This window comes from Benincasa hispida, chromosome 5 (assembly GCF_009727055.1).
Source record: "Benincasa hispida cultivar B227 chromosome 5, ASM972705v1, whole genome shotgun sequence".
Classification (NCBI taxonomy): domain Eukaryota; kingdom Viridiplantae; phylum Streptophyta; class Magnoliopsida; order Cucurbitales; family Cucurbitaceae; genus Benincasa; species Benincasa hispida.
In genome coordinates, this window is record NC_052353.1 from 40,880,117 (window position 1) to 40,906,785 (window position 26,669).

General features: G+C 33.9%; 1 protein-coding gene and 1 long non-coding RNA gene across 3 annotated transcripts; both read right to left on the bottom strand.

Moving 5' to 3' along the window:
* Positions 1 to 2,845: 2,845 nt before the first annotated feature.
* On the bottom strand, positions 2,846 to 7,135 carry LOC120078498. 2 transcript variants are annotated; one of them, XR_005482023.1, is made up of 5 exons: positions 7,017 to 7,037; positions 6,549 to 6,607; positions 4,545 to 4,762; positions 4,367 to 4,466; positions 2,846 to 4,277 (listed from the first exon to the last, which is right to left on the bottom strand). It is a non-coding gene; the product is annotated as an uncharacterized LOC120078498 (long non-coding RNA). The 2 variants fall into 2 exon arrangements; XR_005482024.1 differs by having other exon boundaries at positions 2,846 to 4,466; positions 4,538 to 4,762; positions 6,549 to 7,135.
* A 1,672-nt stretch (positions 7,136 to 8,807) lies between these two features.
* On the bottom strand, positions 8,808 to 21,368 carry LOC120077912 (exosome complex exonuclease RRP44 homolog A). Its single transcript, XM_039032013.1, has 25 exons — positions 20,968 to 21,368; positions 18,841 to 18,933; positions 18,596 to 18,730; positions 18,360 to 18,517; positions 17,759 to 17,814; positions 17,408 to 17,530; positions 17,105 to 17,235; positions 16,764 to 17,004; positions 16,051 to 16,207; positions 15,261 to 15,501; positions 14,929 to 15,085; positions 14,719 to 14,787; positions 13,461 to 13,586; positions 13,322 to 13,374; positions 12,883 to 12,989; positions 11,641 to 11,695; positions 11,440 to 11,539; positions 11,073 to 11,184; positions 10,501 to 10,621; positions 10,291 to 10,350; positions 10,107 to 10,212; positions 9,936 to 10,031; positions 9,724 to 9,805; positions 9,548 to 9,613; positions 8,808 to 9,245 (listed from the first exon to the last, which is right to left on the bottom strand). The coding sequence occupies exons 2-25, from the start codon at positions 18,892 to 18,894 to the stop codon at positions 9,047 to 9,049; spliced, it is 2,805 nt and encodes a 934-aa protein (XP_038887941.1). The 5' UTR covers positions 18,895 to 18,933; positions 20,968 to 21,368; the 3' UTR covers positions 8,808 to 9,046.
* Positions 21,369 to 26,669: the final 5,301 nt, after the last annotated feature.

Here is a 26,669-nt window from a genome sequence, read left to right on the forward strand (position 1 = left end):
AGACTAGTCATTTTATGGTCCAGTCTTATATAAATTCTTTTATATAGAATATCCCCACTCACATATCTCCACATAAATGATCAAGATCAAATCATTTGTAGCACTTTACAATAATTGTAACATCTACAAAGCGGGTCATACTCATAGTGTCACCAGAATAAGGTATCCAGCCTTATTCATCTACTATAAACCATTTAGGTTATCACCTAAACATCACCCATATGTCTCAATATATATGTTTAAGTTACAAAATAACCTTTGATGTTAATTTATTAGTTTGTAGGTTTAATGCAACTAAATGTTAAATAAAACATCACATATTTTATTAGATAAATAAAATGTTTGTATAATACAATTACAAAACTATAGGACCCTACGAGATTTAGGGCATCAACCCAACATTTCTCCCCTCTCAATTTGATTATGGTCTTGTGTCATGGAATGTCATTTTTGTTGTAGTGGATACATCTTCCGAAGTAAATCTTCCCTAACGCATTCTTCCTAAAGTGCAATTATACTGACAAAGTTTAGGTTTTTTCAAGTGTACGATATTTGTGCGGTTCAATTGATGAAAATTTTAGTTATTTTTAATACAAGGTATTTGCATACTACAGTACAATGTACATATTTAGATGATTTTTTTTATAGCTATTACGAGGTCTTTTTTTGTTGTTACAATGTATAAAATTTAAATTGTTTTAGGTATTTTGTGTTGCTAAAAGTGTAGTGAAAATTTTAGCTAGTTTTAGTACAAGGTATTTGTATGGCAAAACTGATAAGAAAATTCTAGCATTTTTTAGTAGAAGATACACAATGGAATGCGCTGGATATGAAGTAAAGGAATTGAGAACATAAGACAAAATGCAAATACCCTCCTTATAATTATGAAAAGAGAGATTTTCAAAAATAGAAAAATAAGGGAAACTATTTACACAAAATAAGAAAATTTTAATTTTCTTTGATAGAGACTGATAGAAGTTTATCCGTGTTTATAAGTGATAGAAATTGATAGAAGTCTATCATTGATAAACGTTGATAAAAGTTTACCGGTGTCTATCATTTATTTTTATTTTTTTACTATTTCTGTAAATATTTTGACCATTTGTGAAAATTTTCCTATGAAAAATAGATAATTAATAAAGCATAGATGATTTTTTTTTATTATTATTAATAAAGGAGTGGGTTGAGTGGGTATATCGTATATGATGGACAATCCTAAATTAGGTTTTATTCTTCACATATAAAATCCCAAATTAGATATATGGTTCTTTTGACACAATTTTTTAAACTTTTACGGTAACATGAATTTATGTTAGGTGTTATATTTTTTTAATTTATTGTAAATAACGATTTTTTTTTTTTTTTGGCTTGTTTTAGGATTGTTTTCAGAAGTTAGTTTACTGAAGTAAATCACCTAACATTCCTTCTTTGGAGAGATTAGTTTGTTTTTATTTGAATTTTAAATTTGTTAGTATTTCAGTTAGATAAGAGGTTTTTTTTATATTTGATCAATTCTATTAAAAATTCTAAAACAATCATATTTATTCAAAGAAAAAGGGTCAATAATTTATTTCCAAACCACGTAATTTATTATCAATGTGAATTTAGCTCAACTCTTATTGAATATATCTTAACTTACATCAAAGATACATGGTTCAAATCTTTTATTATCGTACTGAAAAAAGGAACAATAATTTAACAAAGTTAAAATATTGTTTTCATTTTAGTGCTTTGAACTTTTTTTCATTTTAGTCTAAATATTAAATGCATAAATTTTGTTTTTGTACTTTCATTAAATCTTACCAATGGTCTCCACGATTAGTTTATGAAAACGTTTCGCTAAAAAAAATAAATTAGTCTTCTTTTTCCTTTTGGTATATCAGGCTAGAGTATAAGATTTAATCCTCTAATTTCACGAAAGACATTGCATACCAATAATCACTAAGTTATGCTCATTTTGCTCCCATCTTTTAGGAATTGCTTTTAATGACAGTTATTATCTTTATCATTTTGCCAAAAAGACTAATTTAATTTTAAGATTTTTCCTGAAAATATAGAGACTAAAATATAACAAATTATATAGAATAGAAACCAAAATGAGATTTTGATCTTGATATTGTTGGCTCAAGAATTGAATTGCTATTTTAAATCATATTATTTGAATTTAGTTTTAATTTTATTCCTGTAGCTTTTGAGAGTTTCATTATAGTTTTAGGGGTCATTTGGGGCGCAGGGTAGGTTATTATAGTATATGGTTATTATAGTCTATGAGTTATGATAAACTGTCTGTTTTTATAGTCTGCGTTTGGAGTGCAGACTTTTATAGTTTGGTTTACAATAGTCTGTGTTTGAGGTGAGGTGCAGAGTATTGTATTCTGTCTTATAATAGTCTGTGTTTGGAGTGCAGGTTATTATAGTATGAATTATAACAGTCTGTAATTTGAATGTAGATTATTTTAGACCATGTGTAACTTTTTCTACTACCACGTTTTATAATACTAATAACTATGCATATGAAATATCATATGTTGAAAATATAATTAAGACTATATATTCCACCAATTTGTACAAAATTAATTTGATTTTAATTTATATTAAAAGCACCACGATTTTTTTGTTATTTTCAGATACACCTCGGTTAACATGGCCAAAAAAGAAAAGAAAAAAAAACATTACTTTCGGATGCAATTTATGTGTTTCATATATAAAGCTCTTTTTTTAGGTACAAGTATCTCTAAGACAAAATAACTAACTCATGATTGCATGATTAAAATATGACCTTTTTTTAGGTACCAAATGTACTACAAACTTAAATGCATAATTGAAACAAACTAATCATTGTTCATTATTGAAAAGCAGTCCAAATAAAAAATTCTCTTCAAGGAGGAGGTTGCAATAATCCAACTTCAGGGAACGGATATGAAGATCTGTATCTTGCACGTTGCGGAATATGATTTGCATAAGCTTTACCTTTTGTCGGTTATACAATTCAGGAATATCTTGAAGTTGGTTTACGACTGCACGTAGTTCGGCTTTAGTTGCACGCTTCTCTTTCGGTCATTCTACAATCGCCTTCAATTGGTCATTTGTGAACTCCATTGCATTCCTAACAATCTCTATCGTTTCATATTGATTCCCATTTCGCTTCCTCTTACTTCCTCTTGAAGTATTTCCTCCTTCAGTGCTTCGACCGGTACATGTTCCATGCATGTCATCCTGTGACATGTCCATTCCCTGTTTAGACATCGTGGGGATGTTTGGATCCTGTGATTCATGAATAGGAACTCCATCATTCATAAGGTTTGGCACATTAGACCCGACATCCATAAAGGTCTCTGATTGTCCTCCCGTAGCCCGATCATTGCCAAAGACGTAGGCCAGATCATCATAGTATGGGAACGACTTGTGTAGAAGCCCCTTTGCTGTAGGATGACTCTACATGAAGGGTAAAGTGGATGTTATGATTTTGTTACCAATATTCGTAAATCAATTTAGACAAAATTGTACTTTCACCCATCCATCAAATAACTCCTGCTTTGTAGTGATGCATTGGAATTCCTCATTCTAGCCAAATCCACTACAAGTTGGTCCTCTCATTCCTACGATCGCTTGGTAAGTTTTTTTAGGGATTTGATTCGACAATCTATAGTTAGTGATCCTTGAATATTACAGTCGGGCAAATTCTCAGTCATCAAACCTTGTAGTTGTGCCAAGTAGCCAGGTCGAAACATTCGATTGTCTGATCTCCATCCACCAGATGCGACCAATGCCACCAAACACTTGATTAGCTTCGCTTTTTCCTCTTTAGTCCAAGTGTGCTTCGGGGCTCTTGAGGAATTTGACATTCTAGTCTATACACGTACATATTTTAATACAATTAAACAATAAATGACAAGTAATTGTAGCAAAGCTAATGAGAGAGTTCATGGGTAAAGTTAAGCACAAAATATAGTAAACATAATTAGAGAGTTCCTAATGAAATCATTTCACAACAATAAACAAAAAGTATAAAGGCACTACATGCTACTCCCATTCAGTAAACATCTATTGCGTCAGTTCATCCTCCATTGGGTCCATTCATTTGAACTCTAAATATAATTTATCTCATCCCCTCCAGTTGTAGCAAAGCTTGAATCCACCTCATCCAAATCCTCGATTAGTTCACTGTTAGTCATCTCCCTATTGATAAGATTGTGTAGAAGGCAACACGCCATGATGGTTTGACATTGGATTTACACTGGGTAGTATGATTTTCCTTGCAAGATTGCCCATCTTCCCTTCAACAACCCGAACATTCTCTCGATGAAATTTCGTTCAGAATAATGCTTCATATTAAAAAATTCTCGTGGAGTTGTTGGTGCATTACCTCCTCCACGCTACTCTGAAAGATGATATATTTCGCCTCTATATGGAGCCAAAAAAAACCTTCCGCATTTAGGTATCCGGCATCACATAGATAATATACCCTGTTAAACGTCCAATTGTTTCAAACCTTATATTACAAATACAATGAGTAGGGAGAGATGATATGTGTAACCTGTTACCCTTTGAAACCTTCAGTCCGTTAAGTTGTGATATTGCATCTCTGAGAACTCGAGAATCAGTTGTGGATCCTTTCCACCTTGATAAAATAAACACAAAGTTGCCATTTGTATCACACACATGGAGTACATCTATTGCAATTTCACCCTTCCTCATCCTATACCTTGTGCGATCAGTTGCATACCTTGATGTACGTGTCATCTAATGCACCCAGACAATTCTGCATTTGAACAAAATAAGAAATATTCATGCACATATGTTCTCCTGAGAAATAAGTCACGTCGAACTAATATTGGTGTAGTTGAATTATACCTCTAACCATTTCTATCACGGATCTGTACACGAGTTTGTGACCGACAAAGATTTTTTTAACAACACGTCGTGTAATCTTAACACTGCTAATAAAACAGTGTTGAAATTTCTAGAAACAGTCTCACCCGACCGTACAAATTCTCTTCGAACTCTCCGATTCTTAACGTCATGGGCTAAAATATGTAACATGGCAACCATCTCCTCCACATCTATAACTTCAGTTCCAACTAATCTGCCAGTTGTCTTAAGTAAATGATATAAAATGGCAAAACATCTTCTATCCATTCTTATACTTTGACGACAACATAAATCAGACTCATGAATGAGTCGAAAGTATGCTAATTGTCTAATACGATATTTACTATCTTGTGATGTGTTTTTTATCTTCCTATGGTCATTCAGTAATAACTCTAGTGTTAAAAGTAACTGACGTTGTGAAACTGTAAATGTTGTTAGTATCGTAACTAGTTCTGTTGGGTCCATTATGTACTAATAAATTTGGAATTGGTCTTGAAAGAAAAATTTTAGATCATAAAATAATTACAAAACTAAAAATAAACTTAGTCAAATTCCAAAATATTTCTTAGTCATGTTAACATTGTTTTTTCTTTTTTTTTTTCCTTTTTTTTTGTTTGTATTACTATTTTTATATTACTTAAAAAACAACACTTTTTATATTACTTTTTTTAAAAATATATATATTATTTTTTTAAGTAAACTTAGTCAAATTCCAAAAAGTTTTTATATTCTAATACCATAGATGTCTTTACACAATCAACGACCTAAAAAATAACATTCCGTAAAAGGTAAATGATGAATGAGCATCATGCTATATGTAAAGATATTTTGATTTTTTTTTACCATTTATAACATTTTTTTTTTGTTGTCTACAAAAAGAAAAAGGGGGGTGAGTATTAACTGTTGTTTGTGGATATTAAAAATGAAAAAAAAATTCATTGAAATTGTTTGTTTGTATTTCTCACTCTTTGCAACACTTGATAAAACTCATTTTTATAAATTGAGAAAATAACTTTGATAAAAATTGTTTAAAACACACACGTAGTTATTTGAAACTCTTGAAATACATCCAATTGAGAATATAATTTATTCTTACCTTCCTCATCTTCTCTGCTTTGCTCCCTTATTCTAATGATTGTTTTTGCTACTTTTTCTTGTTTCATAATAATAATACATACCAATTCAAAAAATAATAGATTGTTTTAAATACCATGTAGAAATTTGAGAAATGACAAAATCAAGCATTTTAATTCTTGTTCCAGTTTCCAATTTATCAATAACATGAATCAAAATATTAATTTATCATTTTTACTAATATAATTATAATGAAGCTTTAGAAATAAATATTGCAAAAATTTCCCAAATTTTTTTATTTTTTAACTAATTGTTATGAAAATCTGTTTTTAATTTAAAGCTACAAAAGAATGAACACAAAAATAATAAATAGATAAATAAAAATAAAAATAAAAATAGATAAGAAACAATTAACAAAACGTTACATATATTCAATCATCCAAATCTAGCAACAAATATTAGGTCGTGATATTGTTACAATCAATTATCCAAATATAGCAAACAACAAATTACAATAAACAAAACTAGCTAAACAGTATTTGCATGTAAACAAATTAGAAACAATTAACAAAAGTAACATATATTTAAGTGCATGTAAACACCTTAGCAAGAGAAAGTTGGTAAACAGTGTTTGATCCGACTGATTCATATAAGACCAACCCTAAAACAAATTACAATAAACAACATTAGTACACTAGTCAACAACCGTAATAAAAAAAAATGTTGGATAAAGAGGGAGAAGGCATACCATTTGCATTTATGAAGTATATGGAATGTGTTTGTCCTTATACTTGAAGGCAAGTGAGAGCATAATTATAAAGTACAAAAAAACAAAAAATAGAATAGGGTCCAGCCTCAGAGTTATGAAATTCATTCATTGAAACTTGAATTTCAAATAATATCATGAATATGATAAATTAGAAACCAACAAGAAGAATGGAATAAACAGTACCAATAAATGGAGAAACCAACAAGATGAATGTAGTAAACCAACGATAGAAACTAAAAAGATGCAAAGAAGAGAAATAACACAGAATAAGAAAATGTTGGAGACAAGAGAAATAACATACCAATTGCATTAAGCAAGTAGATGGAATGGATTTGGCCTAATGAAGTAAAGTGAGACACATATATATAGTTGTGTGAATACAATAAACAGTAACTAACAACCACTGTCAGTAAATATAGAATAGACCATCCAAAAAAAGGATATGGCAATGATGAATACCATAAACAGTATCTAACAACTACTATCCATCAATATATAATAAATCATCCTAAAAATAGGGGATATGCTAATGATGAATGCAATAAACAGTACCTAACAACCGTTGTCAATCAATATACAATAAACAATGGTCAAACGGAGGTCAAAAGTTACAAATTGGACAAGCAATGGACAAACAGAGACTGAAATGAACAAATTTTTGACAGAGACAGTAATAGCAATGAAGAACATAACATATCTTTGATAAAACCTAATCATATATCCTAATCGAAATCTATTCTTCTTTATCAAAATTCAAATATATTATTCTTCATTCTAATCAAAATCCATTATTCTTCAGTATAATGAAGAGCATAATTCAACATAACACAGTAGTAATTGAAAGCAAAATAATTCAGTATAATGAAGAGCATAATTCAACATAACATATAGTTGGCAGTAGTAATTCAAAGCAAAATAATTTAGTATAATGAAAAACATAATTCAACATAACATATATTTGACAAAGACAGTAGTAATTCAAAGCAAAAGAATTCAATATAGTGAATAGCATAATTTGGAAGCAAAATAATTGAAAGTAAAATAAGGAACATAAAATAATTTGTCCACTGATTTACAAAAATTTGAGCTAAAATTGAAAGGAAAAAAAAAAAAAAAAAAAACTCATCATCGGCTGGGAAAGGGAAAAAGAAGATTATTTCAACCTTCCCCCTACCAAGCTCCAAGGCCTATTTCGACAAAGTGAGAAGACCGAATAAAGCAGAAAAGGGAATTAAAGTTTTCAAGCGACGAGAGAGAGATTATTTAGAGCAGCAAGGTGAAGAGACACAATCTATAAATCTATGAAATGCGAAACCAAATCTGAAGAAAAACATGCAAGAAATGCAAAACCAGACCTAAAGATGGCACCAAAACAGGATCTGAAGTCGAAGAAATAAAGAGAAGGAAGAACGAAACCAAATCTAAAGCCGGAGAAGTAAATAAAAGGAAGAACAAAACCTGAGTATAGCATTTGATTGGACAAGAAAGGAGAAAAATCGAGGGAGAACGATCGGACAAGAAAGAAGATAGGAATGCGATGGAGAACAAAGGAGATGCAAACAGCGAATCGTGGGAGTTGAGAACAATTCCTCTAGAGTTAAAATGTGATAGTATAATTGAAGCTTTAACTAAAAATAATTGGAGCCCAAACAAGGAGTAGCCCACTCCACCTCACTCTAATCTTGGGCTTAAACAGGCCCTTAATGATTTGAATTAATCTACCAATACCTTCATATTGTTACTATACATTAACAGTTTCCTTGAGATGAATTTGAAACAAAACTTCAACTAAATTTAAAGGACTATTAACAATCAAATAACAAAACAAACGCTCATGAAAATAGTTGTTCTAATCATAAACCAAACATTTCCAATCATAGTATTTCTTTTTCCCCTCAATCTCACCAATAAAATATATTTAAATTTTACATTATCCCATCACTTATAAACTTAGCTAATAAACTTCAGAACTTAGTAACATAACAACAAATACTAAAATGAAAATATAAAAAAATAAGTCAAAATATTTAAAACAAATCATACACTTGCCAAAGTAAACCTTTAGATCAAAAGGTTCAAATCTCCACCTCTAAATTCACAAATAAATAAATCATACATTTTAACTTGAAGAAATATGTGTAATAATGAATATTTTGTAAATTTACATTGTTCCACCAATCTGTTTCAATACCAACGCTCTCTACTCTCACCACAACATATACTTTTGCTAAAATTTACCAAACTCTCTAAAAAAGATTCTACTTTCCTACCTTTTACTCATACAAAAGTGTTCTTAGAGGCCAAGCCAAATAAATAAATAAATAAAGAAGTTTAAAGAAGAGTAAGCTGGAGCTTTGGTCTATTTGGTTGGGGCTCCACAACCTCCATGTGAATTCTCACTGCCTGTAGAATGTTGTATGTGATGCTTCCATCCAACTTCTTGATCTTCTGTTCCTGCTCATCCACAAACCATTCTCCACTTTGCTTCTCACATTTTCCTGACAAGTATACCGGTCCTTCGATACCAAATCTGACAAAGAGGAAAGGGAAAAAACAATGTTCACCATCGGAATGGTTAGCAAACAAAGCCACCAATGTACAACTGTGTTCTATCATCACTGAACACCGTTTTATCGACTTATCAACCACATCACTGATTTCCTATAATTCGATGTCAACCATCCAACATTTGATGTTGGAAAACTCATAGAATATTTAGTCTTACGTGCAAAGTCACCCTTATTTGAGCTCGTCCCACACAGTTCAGATCAATCAAGTGAAAAATAGAGTTAAAGAAACACTAATATAAAACCGAAGGTTTGGGAAACATACTTGGGAACAAATACTATAAACCCATTTGATCTTATCTTCACTATTCTGGCCTCCGTGTCCGTAGGCCTACACATCAGAAAGAGATGAAATTTCTTTAGATTGAACATGATATAGAAAAAAGTGAACGTGAAAATAGTTTACTCATACACAAGTGATGAACAAGCTTGATCACATACCGTTTTTTGAAGTAAATTAGAGTATGAAGCTCCACTGAAGCCCGGCCAGCCATTTGGGCATTTCTATGTCGGTAATTTAAGTCTGAAAATAATTTACAAAGTCAGCATATCCATGTCATATTAATTTTCTAAATTAGGAGTGCTTATTGAGAATGCACTATGCAATATTCCATGTCATAACAAATAACTAAGATGCAGAGAGAATTTCATACTATCAGCGATTGTAGTGAGTTTCGGTCTATCAAGGAATAGTGTTGGAAGTTTGAATATTCCCAAAGAAGCAGCGAGCAATCTGTGCACGATGACATCTGCAATAAAAAGATGGCTACAGACCCAAAATAATAGGATAATGTCCAAACAGACAACACAAGGCAAGCCTGAACCTGCATATCGTCGAATAGGAGAGGTGAAATGGGTATAGAGAGGTGCTGCAAGCCCATAATGTTGATATTCTGGAGGACTGAGGTCTCCGCTATAGAAGTAAACAGCCTTCACTTGTACAAAAACAGATTTCAGAAATGTCCATAAGCAATTAAATGTCAAAATTCCATATTTAACTGAAATTACCTGTGTCATACATCTAGTAGCTAAAATTCTGATCAGCTTATTGAAGTACGGATCATCACCCTGATAATATATGAATTTGTTCCAGTTAAACAAACAACAGAAGAGAAAATGTTTATAACAATAAGGAATTTGAATAATTAAACAAAGCCACTAGCCAATCAACAATTTGAAAACAAATCTAAAATTGTCCTAAGATTCAATATAATATACCAATGCACGATCAAGAGAATCAGCCAGAGCTTTCGATGATGAGACATCCAAGTCAAGACCAACAGCTACAGCTGTGCGAATCAAAGGTTCGAGCATCTCTTTAGTTGGTGTAGGATGGCGCCTGCAAATAAAAAGAAAGGCCAGAAAGCAATAGTTTATTATAACAATCTCGTCATTCAATCATTAGCCATGAAATTCGATAAAAGAAAGAAAAAGGCATATTTTGAGAGAGAGACAAGAAATAAGTCATATTAGGATATAGATCAGAAATTCCAGCTGAGAAAAATGGATGTTCAAGCTTTTAGATTTTTTCTTTTTTTAAAAAAATGCGGGGGGGTGGGGGTGGGGCGACTCTTCAACTGGTGTTGAGCAAACGGGCTAGTCAGATTAGGCTTGCTTTTAATATGGTAACTGTAAAAAACAGATGTGAAGTGGACAACTCGTGGAAATGTTTATCATACAACTCCGCTCCAACCATTAGACCATTCCACGACGAAAAGCCCCCATAAAGAGATACAAGAAGAACCAAAGGGAAGCCCCAATAAGAAAATGTTTATGTGATAGCTCTTTACCTTAATAACGAACACAGCGGAAAATGCTTTAAAATTTTTTCTGCTACCGAAACATTTGCTGCAAGCATAAACTCCTCAACCATTTGGTTAGCTTCTCGAATTTGATACATACCTGGAATAAAAGGTTTGAGAAGCTTTAAAGAAAGGAAAAGGAAAAATCCTAGCACATTAATACACAACTAATAAGGAAACAGAAGTCAGTTTAGATTTTTTTTTTTAAAAAAAAAAAAAGGATAACGAGAACATCTTTTCATGTTAATTTGACTGTTTCAACTTAAATATTTGTGTGCTCGAGGATTCACAAAACCATTTTTGTGTCCAAGGATTCACAAAACTATATATGAACAAATGTCACATCCAGACATACCAATATCAAGAGGGTCATGTGTCTCGGTGTCAATTTGAAATTTAACTTCAGCAGAAGCAAGAGTCAAAGCTCCTCTCTCAATTCGTCTCAACCTCATTTTCTGCAGGTCCACAAAGTTGTGGAATGTTAAAACACTACAAGTCAGTCTGAGGCAAATCCTTGCGATTATTTATAGAACAAAAGTAAATATAGTATACTTACCTTTGCTAAAGCATTCATATTTCTCAAATCTCTAGTTATTGGATCCATCAATCGACTGCAAGTAAATACAGCTTTGTCAAAATAAAATTTTAGGTTTAAATAAACCCCAAACATATTCTGAAATTAAGTAAAGCACAGTGATAAATAAATCCTTAAAGGGAATTGGCAAACATGTTTAAGCTTGATTTGACAAATACGCATATAACAAAGAAAAGGTTGTAGATTATTCACAAAGGTTGCAACTCAGAGATTCTACGGTTCTGTATGAGCACCAAAATGAACAATATAGAGAGATAGAGGGAGACCCCAAGAAAATCCTACACAGTAAGGAACACAAGAAAATATAAGCAAATCTACGCTCAATTAAGAACATATAAAAGGGGGAGAAGGCACTGCTAACCTCTTCTTCATCCCAAACACATAAAGTGGAATCCTTCCCAAATATCAAGAATGCAGCACACTGATTTTAAATGAGAAATTAAGCCACTAGTTCAAAGCTATTTTGGTCGTACTTTCTATTTTTGAGGATAGACAATAAATAACATATATTTGGTAAACAACATTTATAACATATTTCGGAAACTATTTTAAAACAGGTGAAAATTTTCTTCTTTAAAAAGTCGTGAGAGTACATAAATAATTATTTCAATTGCAGAATAAACTTTTATATTCTACCCAAAACAATTCCTAAATACAATTTTGAAAACAAAAGCAGAAACCAGGAACCTCTTTTCAGAACAGCCCCCAAACAACCACTGATAGTCTCCATAGCCTCATGGTACTCTCTCCACGACCAAAATAGATGAGCATCTCAAGTTGGAGAATCCTCACTTCCAAAGACTACAATATGCTTTACAAAACAGCTCCCAAGCAACCCCCATGAATCCCTCACAAGTTTTCTTACCACAATCAATGAGCATGTCCTGCTGACAAAGTCTCATTCCAGGAAAGACTTATTTATGAAGTTCCTTGATATAGCAACTTACTTAACAACCAGCCATGCAATGCAACTATAAGATGCAATAAAGGGCTACTGCATGATCAGAAAAACCAACCCTAAAGACATCCAATCATCCACTGTTCATGACATCAATAATGGCTTAAAAAAAATAAAAGACAGTAAAGGCTTAATAGGAGACATGATCACCACCATGTCAAAATGCTAGCAATCACCATAAATGTTATAGAAGGAATATTACAAACTCCAATAAAGTTCAGACAGTTATAATGACATGAAATTACCTGTCGTCCATCCTTGCTTGAGCTTCAACGTATGATAATGCGGCACTTGATTTAATGATGCTTTTGGTGTAGCTAGTAGAAACAATATCGGCTTCAGGTGTCATTTCCTGAACATCAGACGCAAGTGATTGAAACTAAATTCGCAAATTATGGGGGAGGAGGGAATACTGAAGTCTAAACATAATCGCGTATGAGTAAATTTTCCCACATAGGAATCTAAGCCTAATTGATTAATAAACAATAGATAAACAAATAATCAAAGTAAACTGTAAAAGATGACAAAAGTTAATGGTATCATAAAAAAGAGAATGTACAATATGATAAACAGCCAAAGGGTAGGATTTTCATAAATTTAATATCAAGAAAAACAAAAGTATGAAGATGTTACTGCAGAATAAAACTCTATCCACATTTCCCAAAAAAATGATAAACCACATACCCAAATTACTGAAAATGCCAATCTTTCCACATCAGCTCGAAGAGAACATATATCTGCAGATTAAGATTTCTCATCACATTGAGCTAAAGTGGATAAGAATAAAACCTATCAAACGTGCAACATAATAGCAAATGTGGACCTTCTGTTAATGGTTTCGGAAGCATATCTATCCTCCGCTCAACAAGGTAGACTGATGTGCCCCTTTGTGCAGCCTCGTCATCCAGTGCAGTGCCCGGATGAACAAAATTTGTTACATCAGCAATATCTAATTGAATCTCATTAAAGATGCAAACAGCAAACCAAGCTTTTATTACATAAAATGAATGAATATACAAGAGCACAAAAAAATACCAGTCCCAGAAAAGGAATCCAAAACCTAACAGCAAAATCAAACTCCAATCCAAAAATATAGAATCAAACTTATAATTACAATAAAGTTGAGTAACAAACTGCAACGAAGTGGCATTAAATCTAATAATCTCCAAAATCTCCACCCAAGATCTCTCTAACCACTCTAAAAATCCTACAATTTCTCTTGAGCCAAATAAGCCACAAAGCAGAAATATAACAAGCATGCCAAGGCGAGCCTTCTCCCATGGAAAATTCACAAATTTGTGAAAGAAATAAAGAAAAGGGAGAGAGAGAGAGAGAGAGAGAGAGGGAGGGAATCCTAAAGAAATAACAATCTGAAAGGTTTTTTTTTAACTAAAGCCCTTGGACCGGCAACCTAAAACCCACAAAAAAACATGTATAAAAGAAGAAACACGAGGCAAGGCTTGATTAAGAAGTGGGTTCTTCTTTTGTATCTGGTCTTGGCTGTTGCTGGTGCTCTCTAAAAGGATATCCCTAATGAGGATCTTAACTTTTCTAGAATACCTGTTATCTTCCAAACCACTATGCGTATGTCACGATTGAGGACTGTGAACAGGCTTGAATGAGAGACCAACATGAGAAAGGAGAATCAACATCTATCGTGAGGGAGTAGCTTTCCATGCATCACAAAGTGACATTCCTAAATATTGCATCTGCTACGGGTGTAATAGAAAAAACAGTAGCACCTGCAATCCTACTCAATCCACCCTAGTAAAAACTAATCTACTTCTTTCAGTCTTATTTAGGATGACATTATTTGAATAGTAAACTAGATATAATTTTTTTTTCAATGGGGTCTCAATCCTGGTACAACTGAGTACTGAGAATATTATATTTCAAGAATCCAAATAAAAGAATATTTAATTATTCTCTATAAAAGGGATGAATAAATGGCATGAACCAAAGGATTTAATTAATCATTTAAAATCTTTTGGAACCATAAAAGTATTTTAGAAACCCATCGTTAAGACTCTTCAGTAACATAAACCTCTACAGCATATAGAAAATCAAAAGATTGAGGATACGAACTCCAACTTCAAAATTCCCATTTGGAAGAGCTGTACAGTGAAGTGCATCATCGATATCTTTGCAACCTGAACAAACAAAAAAAACATCGACTCCAATTGTTGTTTGACAGAATTGACATGACTACACCATCAGGCATCAAGGAACAATAACAGGTAAATAATGGAAAATGCAGGGGCAATAGAGTAAAAAAAAAAATGTTCAACTACCTGGAGGGTCTACACTAAAAACATTCAAATGCCGCAAATCCTGTCGAATGGGGTTTGCTACATCAACAGGAGACACTGACCATGGTAATGGTGGCAAGCATGCCATAACTTGTGAAGAAAATGGCCTGGAGTTTATATCATTTTCAATTAAGACCACCTGAAGTATTCAAAGGGTTCAAATAATTCAATGAATAAGAAAAGGCACTGAAAGATCTTCCACCCCCCCAACCCCACGTATTTCAAACTAACTAATAACTAACAATGTGTACTGCTCGTATTTAATTCTCACTTTCTTATAAATTGTTAGATGTCGGTATTGTACAAATACATACCTCGCTTTCTGTATCCCGATCTCCTATTTCTCCTATAGATCGCACATAATGTCCTGAAGGATATCTAGATAGACGGTCCCAAGAATCAACTGCTACAATAATTCTCTTGTCCAAAAGATTCTCAAGCTGACGAGTTTGGATTCTAATCTTAGGAATCCGACGATCTTTGGAAACAAATAGAGCATAGGCGACGCCGCCACTTCCGGCAGGCATAGGCATTGGATCCAAAGAACCACAATAACTGCATTAAAATTCAACATCAGACAAACAACTCCACTGTGATACGAAATTTGTGCTACAATCTTGGAGAAGTAAAGAAACAAAACTGTAATGAAGAAAACAAAAGATTTATAAAATCCCCAAACCAACTATAAAGCTAGGTGGAAAATCGCACACTATATTTTCAACATTATCTACAAAAGTTAGTACCATCTTGATAAGCTCATAGTGGGCTAATACATGAATTGAATCTAATGGGCCCTTTACTGAGCGGTAGAGTCACGCTCTTTAAACGCCCTAAGAAATAGGCATAAGTCATCGGTTCTAATCCAATAAAGGTGCTCTATTTTCCACAAAACTCCCGTCTTAGTCTTGATTTTTCAGCAGAGGATGTAGATTTGGAAAGGAAAAAAAAAACAGATTTTATATACATATAAAAATATATTCATGTACATATGCACCTAGAATGTATTTAAGTATTTATTAGAAGAACAAAAAGTATATGTACATGTGTAGAGCAAAAGACACTCTATGGAACAGAGGAATCTAGCAAACCACCAAGATAACTTACGAATGCCAGTTACGCTTTATGATACCAACAACACGTCCAGCTGGACGTGGTGAACTAGAAGAAGAATCTCCACTAGAGCCCTGTAGCACAGATGCAGCTCTTGGGGCATCATCAGCACTACCAGGAACAAGATGAACATCTTCTTCTTCTTCATCTTCTGCAATATGACAATCAGAATGTATCCATCATAATGATATTGTGTGTGTACACACGCGTGCAAGCCCGCATGTGTGTGTGAGAGAGAAAGAGAGCGAAGTTCAATCCCCAATAGAAACTTGAATTGAAAATACAGGGCAAATAATTAGTCACTTCCTGATAGAGACATTTTTATCCTTTCTACCCTCTTCATTCAAGTTGGCATATAATTGAAATTGTTATAACTCAAAAGCATCCGACTCCCAACCTAATCCTTTGCACCGCCCACTGCCCACCACCCACACTGAATAGAAACTTATATTGGAAACACAAAGCAAAATCATTAGTCACTTCCACTAAGGGAATTTGCTAACCTTCCTATCATTTTCATATTTAAGTTATCATATAATTGGAACTCTTATAATTGGTAAGAATATGACTCCAACCTAATCTTTATCCCGTTTCACCATACACGGACACCCATGCACACTCACATATACATGTTAAATCCTAACAGAGTTCACACTGACCTCAGTTCTCATTTAAATAAAATATTCATGAGGATAAAAATTAATCACCTTCATCTACTATAGTCAGAGACTTCTCTTCATGCCACTGATCTCGAGACAGAAGTTCAACTGCCACAACATCACCATCGAAAGCCCGGTTCATGTTGGTACGCCCATAAATGATAATTTCATCACCAATACTCTCACTTCCCACATATGCTTCAAATGGATTGTATCGATTAACACGGAGCTTTCCTTGATGATATATACCACGATGCAAACCAGAAGTAATTTCTGACATAGGTTTATGCTGAAAGAAAGAAGAGCAGGATATGTTAAAAACTAGAAACCTAATAAGATGGTAGTATGTTACCCGAAATAAATGAAGTCTAGCATATTCATTGTAATACCTCAGAGTAAAGAACCTTTCTCTTCGATGGCCTCAAATCTTCAACGTCCTCCATATTTGCATCTTCATTTGCACTTTGCACTAATAGGTCAAGTAAATGAGTTTGACCCAAAGATCTAACATATGATTCAACTGTAAAGACCATACAAATTAACCAAGTTAGCCAAGTATATGACATTAAAAAATGAAGGGGGGAAAAAGCATACGCACGGGTGCACACACACAATCATTACAAGCGTGCCTTTAGTAGACACCAAGAGAGATGCTTGAAGCAACACTAAAAATAACAAAATATTCAACATACTCGTCTCTGCACAAATTCCCTCTTCAATGGCCTTTCTCCTATTCTCTCTGTCATTGCTTATGAGTAGAACACGAGTAGCACCACCAAGATGATTCTGATACCACTGAGCAGCCACTCGAATTGCTGAATCACAATGTTGGAGAAATCCCAGTCATTAGCTTATAAAAAGGTTATGGAAACACATATACAGAATATTTTGGCAGTTGATGTAAATAATGAATTAGAATGTGAGTATGAATTATATCAGATATAAATATTGTCCAAGTGGGATAGAGAGGATGAATGAAACTATATGTAGTCCAACTTCAGTACAACGTTAAAGCATCACATTATGTAATTTCAAGAGAATACCTCTATCATTTCGATCATTTTTACTTTCTCCACTCATCTCCTTAATATATGTATCCCTGCCAAAACAATGTCTGTCAAAGGAAGCTCAAAATTCTAACTGCCATGAAAGTGCATGTTTTTCCATGTAGATTTTGATACTTTTTGCCATAGGAAGTTACAAAAAGATTTATAGGGAAACACAGCAAATTAGAGTTGTAGGTTTATTTTCTATCAAAAACCTTGATATCACACTTCATTCAACAATTACAATAACTAGCTCAGCCCTAGTAAAGCTCCTATAAGTTGTAATTAGTTTTTTCTTTCAGTTTTTACCTAAAAGGCATAAAATCACTAGCTTGATGTACGTAGAAGTTCAAACCAAAGGCACCCAATCAACTGGTTAATTGGCACAGTTTCTATTTGGAAGCTGGTATTAGCAAAGGAGTTGGTAGTAAATAGCAATATCCCAAGTTCCCATATAGTTTAGAAACAAAATAAAAGAGGATAGATTTTGAATCTCCAACCCGTGTGAATTTATCCTATTGTTTATTTAGAGGGTACAATATCATTCAGAGATGACCATGAAAGGCAGCATTAACGAAAGGGTAAACAGAAAACATACCTGTGGTGCTCGTTAGAGAAAACAAAGAATCTCCGCAAAGGATTGCTGCAGAGAGCTCTAACTCTATTGTAAACAGACAAGTTCTTGTTCTTAACCTCATCCAGCACAACTGATAGCATAACCACGTCATCAATAGCAGGATTTTCGAGCAAATCAATCTGTAAAAACACTTCATTTCATAAAAACACTACAAGTTGATAGCTTAATGTTATCAACAGGAACTACATGAAAATAACCTGAGTAAGAACAACATTGGTGTCAAGAACTAGAATTGGAGATGTAGCACTCAAGCGAGCAACAGAAGAATCGCATTTTTTGCAAATTGAAGTCCCGCAATATATATCATCTCGAAGATAGTGTTCTCTCACTTGCTGTCATGAAGAATGGAAACCCCAAAAAACAAAGTAATGATAAAAATTATGAAGTACGATATAAGGATGGAAATAATGAGAAGCATATAATGAGGCCCGAGATTACTAACCTTCATCACCTTCCCAGACTTTGTCTTTTTAACAAACGACTTGTTATGCAACATGTCTTCTGACGGCAGCTTCAACTATTATTCCACTAAAAGCTACAAGAACAATCATGAATCTGAGACATTCTTAAATGAGACTAACTACTCAATGACCCAAAGCAAAAACAACCACTAGAATTGTCGCTAGAGCACAGCTGATTGCCGCAGAAAAAGTATGAAAACCAACCTAATGTCTAAAGATCAACGAACCCATCACATAAAAAACCAATTGAAGTTGCCAAGGTAGCAGGCAATGCTTTCCAACAACTAACCCAATACCTTCAACCAATAGGATAAGCTGGAGAACCAAACTTAGTGAAAACACATTGAAAAACAATAACTAACCCCCTGTGGAAATCCTTAGATGCAAAAGAAGAATAAAAAAAATCAAGGTGTAATAACTCAACTTTCTGAGATCTAACAGGAGTCATTACTACATGCATACAATTTCGAAACCAAAACTAGTTGACCAGTTTGACATAAAATAAAAATTTCTAAATAAATAAAACATTGCCAAGACAGTTTAATGAAAATCAAAGAAAAACTTTTGTTCGAGGTCCCCTAAAAACGTTAATAAAAAACATTTAGAGTTAAAATCACTAACTCAAAGGTTCTAAGTCAAAACATGAAATATCTCAAAGACATGAAATCAATTGGAAACATTGGTACTAGTCTCATGGCATCGTCAACAGATCGCCTTGTCATGCACTTCCAACACTTGATTGTCTTGTCCCTGCTTAATCTTTTATTTTGAGAAGAAGATTCTCATGCTAACACTGAGTTCCATAACCAACAGCCTAAGCAAGCTATCTTTTCAACCAACGCATACTCAAGTCCAAAGTTCCAAGTAGTAATCATATTACTTGTACCAATTAGAGGCTCGTAAACACATGAGTCCTATCTTAGAAACCAAACCATACTTAAGTACTTAAGAGTCCCTGACACATTAATTTCCTTTGTATTTCCAAAATAACAACCTTTTTCAAACAATCTTCTTTTCCTCCCACCTATCTTTGTTTAGGCCAACAAACTTAAGGTACTCTTTCCACTTTTTAAGTGTTTCATATATTCATTATACAAATTATGGTCTACTTAAAAGTTTTTCCCTTCCCGTTTGAAATTTCCATCTCGTAGGATTCTCATTCACCTATTGTTGCTGCTTTTAAAGTAAACTCCATAAGTTTTCCTCTCGATCAAGTTAACTAAACTAAGGCCTTTTTTTCACAACAAGGAAATGGATATGATCTAAGTACATTGAGGTACCTTGAAAACAATAATTCAGTTAACAACTTGCTTTTCCACTTTAAGTCCAAAGTCGTATTCAATCATTTCGGCTTTCTTCATATTATCACTTATACTCCAACTAGTAACTTCATTTCTTTTAGGCACAACACCTGAAGAACCAAAAACAAATATATATATATATATACCTTACTTTGTCCATCAGTCCCCAATACCACAAAAGTGATCATGACATATTAACCCTTTCAAAATTCTTCTTGAGAGACATCGACTTTATTAGATAGTAACCTTTGAAGACTAAAGTATTTTTTAAAAACCTTTTCATTCTTTCTTACCTATAACCAACTTTAATCTCGTACCTAAGTATGTGACTTGTTGTGATAAAGTTTCCCTTAGCGCCACTTTCATTGTCTAGCAAAATAAAACCCAATTTCCTTAGCAGATTCTCACCTTGACAACTTTATTCTCTTGCTTAAATAAGTACATCCTTTTTTATCTTCGCTGTCACAACGCTACATAGTTTTACCAAGCTCTAAGATCTTTGAACTGAAATATTTACTCCTCTAACAGAGTTATTCTATGAGTTACACTAGTGTCATGTAGCCTCCTGAGTCCTAACACCCTTTCTTCTTCTATAGATCCATGACTAAATAACCAATGCCTACTAACCTTTATCAAATCAGTAAACAAGTAAAAACAAACAACTGTCACATAAAGCTAAATAAATAACTTAATGTACAACTTACTCTCAAACACGAATATAACATCCAAATACCATGGGTAAACCAAATCCTTGGCCAAATCTTAATGGGCATTCAAGAGCTAGTGAAGAAACCAAAGAAAACTCACCAAAACTTGAAAAAGAAACCCCTACCCACAATATGCAATAACCGGTGGTAGTGGGGCAGCGGACCTCAGAGAGACGGAAAGAGAGAGAGAGAGAGGACGAACAGAAAAGATTTTCACCGACGATCGACGGCGAACGGCGCCACTGTGAGACGCGGAAGGGTGTCGATTGAGAGAGTGGGGGGTTTTCAGGTGGCTGCTGAAAATCCAAAATTTCCAGCAATGAAGCTTGTGAATTCAACAAGCGAGATAAAAGCTTGTCACTGCTTTCGAAGTTGAATTACGAGAAGCTTGATTTTGAAGTTGGAATGGAATGGAAGAAACTGGGGTTTAATCCAAACGTTAAGAAGGGTTTTGAGGATTTTTTGTTTCGGCTTGGATGACCTAATACAGAAATCAATTGCCCAAAATGCTTCCCTCCAAAATCAACCAAAATAACCTTCTTTTTTTTCCTCTTTTTTTTTTTGTTTTTTTTTTTTTTTTTTCCTTTTAATAACCAAATATTACTTGCAATTTGATGTATAAAATACACTCAAATAAATATATTGAAGTCTTACATGGAATTTCATAGAAGAAGCACGTAAAAAGATGTCTTAGTAATAATACCTAGTTAAAGCCAATACTAAAATGTAGAGTTGGTCAACTCGACAAATAATGTCAGTATATACACGTACAATGAAGCATAAGTAGTAGTCTAGTTCCTATTTCATAAATTATGTATATATAATAGCAATTTAATAATAGTTAGGAATGAACATTTTATTTAAGACGGTGTCAACTATACAACAAGTTAATACTATAAGCATAACAATCATAAAACTCATGACTGTCACAATTTAAAAGCTAAACAACCCATCCCCTTTCAAACACTAGCAGAATCAAAGTATTTAACAATCATAATTCCGTATTGTCACAATAACGAAACTTTCAAATTACATAAACAAAAGGAAAGTCTTTTTAAAAATTTTAATCTCAAGTCTCATGTCTCAAACATGCTATATGCCACACCCCCTTCCCGATTATCTTCTAATTTTGAGAAGGGATGTTAAGACAATAGTCGTCAACCCTCTTGTGACAACTATTGTCCAACATTTTCCTGTGAACTTGTCTCCTTGGAATCTGTTAAATCTGATTAGCAATTTATAATCTCTACATCTTACCATAATCTTGTCATCAAACCACTGCACATATACATATACACTGTTAATCAGTTATCAAACCAACATATATTAACAGATTTTGGAAACTTAAATTTAACCCAAAAACAGTTTGACACAAGTTCTACCCCTTCTCCCATGACATGTACAGACAAAAACTAGGGTATAAACAAAAGAAAGTGGACCACCTCAACTTCAAAATGCTCGGAAGATCCTGAGTGGTGACTGACTGGCATATTTGCTCAGCTTGGGGACATCGACCACTACCTGTGGAGGAAAACATTTGAAAATATGAGCTTAAAATGCTCGATGAGTGACTATTTTAAAAGAAACGTGTTTTGATACATACATAACACAAACAGGCTTATCATAAAACATTTACATTCTCATTTTAAGGGTTAGAAAACAAAAACTAAAAACATAAATCATAGCATAAAAATCCTGAATTACAACTCGTCATCGTTTCATGTAAAACACCTCTACTCCTCTGTCTGAACATAGGGGAGAGTCTTTTTGTTCAATCCCTAATAACCTTAGTTGAGAGAGAGCCCTTTTATTCAATCTTATCAACGTCGATAATATGGGTTGTACACGTAGAGCTGAATTGGAACCTGACCATCTTACCATACCTTCGGTGTCAAGGATTCCTAACATAACTGTGATCTGGGTACCTTACCATATCTTCGGTACCAACATAATAGTAGAGTTGTACAAGGCACAAAACATTTAAAAACGTTTCATGAACATGAACAGAGTACTTATAACAACATGATTAAAGTTTCTGTCACTGCATAGTGTCTTGTAATCAGTAACGTGCTTATAAGATTCCTTTCCTAAAAATATCATGTTTCACTGTATAAACATAAACCTATGGAAATCGCATGCTAGTTTTACATTTAAAACCTTATTCTTTGAAATCACGGATCATGTGATCAACATATAACTAAAGCATGCGTTGAAGAAACTATGGTTTTAAAACAACATGTTAAACTGACTATGCGCTTAAAATTATTTGTAAAACTACACATTAGAAATCATTGTGAAAACTTGTCACTTACTATCTTAAACTACTTATTCAAGGGTTTGTAAGCCTCTCCTATTCGTGTCTACTCTGAAATAGGGAAAGGTTCCTTGGTATTAGTATAGGTGAAAGTGGCCAAATTGCCAACTCAACATGCCTACCTTTTTAGGGACTTGTCTGATCTGGGAGCTGAGAACTCAATCCACAAGATGGAATTCACTCCTTTCCCGAAGCAGGGATAAGTAGAGAGATTGCTCCCTTAAGGGCTGATTCCGGGTCTTGAACATAGTGGCCACAACTTCTCTTTGGAAGAGAGGATTCAGTCATAGTAGAACTATGACTTATGTTCATTAGAGGGATCAGTGGTACTTAAGGAGTTAGATATAACTATAGGGGCACAATGGTTATTGGCTCAGTTGTACTTACGAGTGATCTGTGAAGGGTTGTTGCACTTCTGATTGGTTAAGATGGACACATAATATATATGTGGAAGAAGAGTTCAGTTGTCGGTCTTTAGTGGAGTGCCTGGCCGTTAACGGATGGTGGATTGCGTGACTAAAAAGTTTAGTCAGTTATTCACATACCATTGGAGCTTTGAGCTACAGGTCCATAAGGTCCCATTAGTAGCTCAATGAATTCAGTTGAGGAACAGTTCTTGGTGTTAATTTGAAATGTTCAAATTGACAAGAGGTATTTTGATTATATATGATATAATCGATATGATGTATGAGAAACATCTAGTGGAGGATTGATGTAAATGAGATTTACATTAAGTACCATGGAATAGAAAAAGAATGGTTTATATGTTTCATGATATTAAATATTAAAACTATAGGTTATAAATATAGTATGATAAGTTGGTTATCATTTATATTTATAATAATATTAATTATTGGATAATTAATTCTTTTTATTTAATAACCAATTGAGTGAGTGGTTATTGGTGATTCATGGTAATCGTGAGTTAAAAAGAAAATTGTTTTCCCAATTTTAGTAAGTTTTTACAAAAAGCAAAAATTGTTTTTTAGTTTTTCTCTCGCAAAAAAGAAACTCACGGCGCTTGTCAAGTAAATACTGATTTACTAAGCGACAACGTGTTTTAGTAAACGATCGTGTAGTGTTTTTTAGGCGACAGACACTGAGCTAAACGATCGCTTAGCTTTTGCTAGACGATCGTTTAGTTTTAGCTAAACAATTGGGCATCGACCTATGCGATAGGTTTCTATCATCTCCCACTTGCCCAATCGTGTACACAATTGTTCATTCCTCACTCGTCTGCCTCATTCCAAGTCCAAACAGAGCCCATCCTCTAGGTTCTCACACCTAGAATATCAAGGTAAACTTCTTGGTGGTGTCATACTCAACTCGACGTCGTCGAGGTTCTGTGGAGGTTGTTCGTGTTGCTGAGGAGTTCGTGATCGAGTCGATCACTGAGGACAAGCGCGAAGTGTTCGTGCAGTGTTACGGTCGTGTTGTTCGAGCGTTTGAGGTTGTTGTGTTCGAGTGTTTGTGAGCAAGGAGCATGGAGACGAGTCTACAAATGTTTGTAGCTTTTGTCTTGTTCATTTGTAGTTATCATGCTGTAATTTCTATATTGATTGTATAACTGCATGTTTCTGTTTCGACTGTAATTTATAATGCTCATTCATGATTGTAATTTGAAATGATCTATTTTTCGCTGCTCATGGAAATCTCGATTTCGATTTCCTTCAAAGCATTCCTGGTAAGACTTACCTGAATAGTCTTCCCTCATTAACTTCTTTAACTTACTTTATCGCATCACATCAGTCAACGACCGCCTCGTTTGCCAATTGAGTCTTTTGACCGATATTTACTTCGCAACCCTTCTAACACATTGCCTTTGCATCCTCTTGGAGTGCTTGCTTGGGCAACTTGGTCGTTTGCACACTGCCTATTGACCTTCACCAACCTCATGTGAATTTGGTTGCATACTTCTTTACCAGCCTCAACCAACTCTTACTCACACAAGAGCCAACTTAACTCCCTTTATGGCCTTCCACGTACGTCATGACTATACTTAGCCGTAGTGTCTCCTTCTCGAACTTCTGGCCACATGGTATTGGAAAGACAGGCCGCATAGCATGTCATAACTTCATCACATGGAATTCTTTGTTTTCGTCTATGTATTAATTTTCTGTCTACTTCACCCGAAAGCTTAACATTCCAAAATTAGAATATTTTTCTGCCCCCTAAGTACTCGAGAGCATTGCTTTCTAACACTTGGAATATTTTCCTCGTTTTGACCTTTACAACAAACACAATAAACCTTACAAACATTATAAGTACATACTTACAAGAGTTTAAATACATATTTAAGAGGACTTAAACATAATTAACTAGTAAAACAAAGCCAAGAGTTTACAATTTACCTTTTCCTTAAAGAAATTTTGTCATCGAAATTTGCCTCAAGCTCCGTTAAGTGAATAAATGAGGATATTTGTTTTTCATTTGTTCCTCGGCTTCCCATGTAGCTTTTTCTATTCCATGATTTCTTCATAACACTTTAACTAGTGGAATAGTCTTGTTTCTCATTACCTGCTCTTTTCTGTATAGATTCTGTATTGTTTCCTCTTTATAGGACAAAATTTCCTTCGACTGTATTGGCTGGTCTCGTAGAATATGACCAGGGTCTGGAACATACTTCCTCAACATAGATACATAGAAAACATCATGTATACTAGATAACTCTGCAGGTAATACTAATCTATAAGCCGCTGGCCTACCCGTTCAACTATCTCGTAGGGTCCTATATATCTAGGGCTTGTAGGTTTTATGCCCTAAAACTCGTAGATAGTAAATTTTATTAATTGACCATCATCAATAAAGAGTTATGGATGTTAATTCAATAAATGTTATCGCTTGTATTGTTGTATGTTTTGTCTTAATATCCTTAAATCCAATAAACTAACATCCAAGGTTGTCTATGAGTCTTGAACCATATGTGGAGACATATAGGGATCAATGTTCAAGATACAACATAAAGGGTCTATAGTATAGAGATAAAATGGTTGGTGATGGTAATTTGGAAGTCAATTTTACTCGACAACCAACTTCCCTTGAACGCGTTATGCGATGTATGTTCATAAGATATGCGTTGACAGTCATGCGTCGACGGTCATACGTTTGAATGAAAATTGCGTTAACGAATGTATGCGATGATCATGCGTCTTGCCACAAGTTTTCTTGCGTTCATGCCAAGTATAACATGAACGCAAGTTTCTCGGGTAATCCGAGGTTGAACACAGGGACTTGTAACTATATGTTTGTAATGATGTGCTTGCGGCGGTTTAAATAAAGGTGATGTTGCTAAGTTAATCCTACTTCTACTCCTATCTAACAGACAACGCAATGAGAATTATGCATGAAAGGTAGAGATGCGACAAACCTTGACATGAAATAAATGTATGGGAAATAGATAGAATGCGGAGATGTTTTCATTGCAACCCTTAAGAGTGACCACAAGGGAAACCTTAGTCAACGCAAACTAATGTGATCATGCAACACTC

Bases quoted from the DNA above. Each gene is read 5' to 3' on its own strand.
- LOC120077912 (XM_039032013.1), bottom strand. From the start codon at position 18,894: ATGTTGCATAACAAGTCGTTTGTTAAAAAGACAAAGTCTGGGAAGGTG. The intron at 17,531-17,758 runs GTATTCTCTTGA...ATTGTGATTCAG, and splicing joins AAATGATCGAAATGATAGAG to CAATTCGAGTGGCTGCTCAG. The intron at 13,375-13,460 runs GTCCACATTTGC...CTTAATCTGCAG, and splicing joins TCCGAAACCATTAACAGAAG to ATATATGTTCTCTTCGAGCT.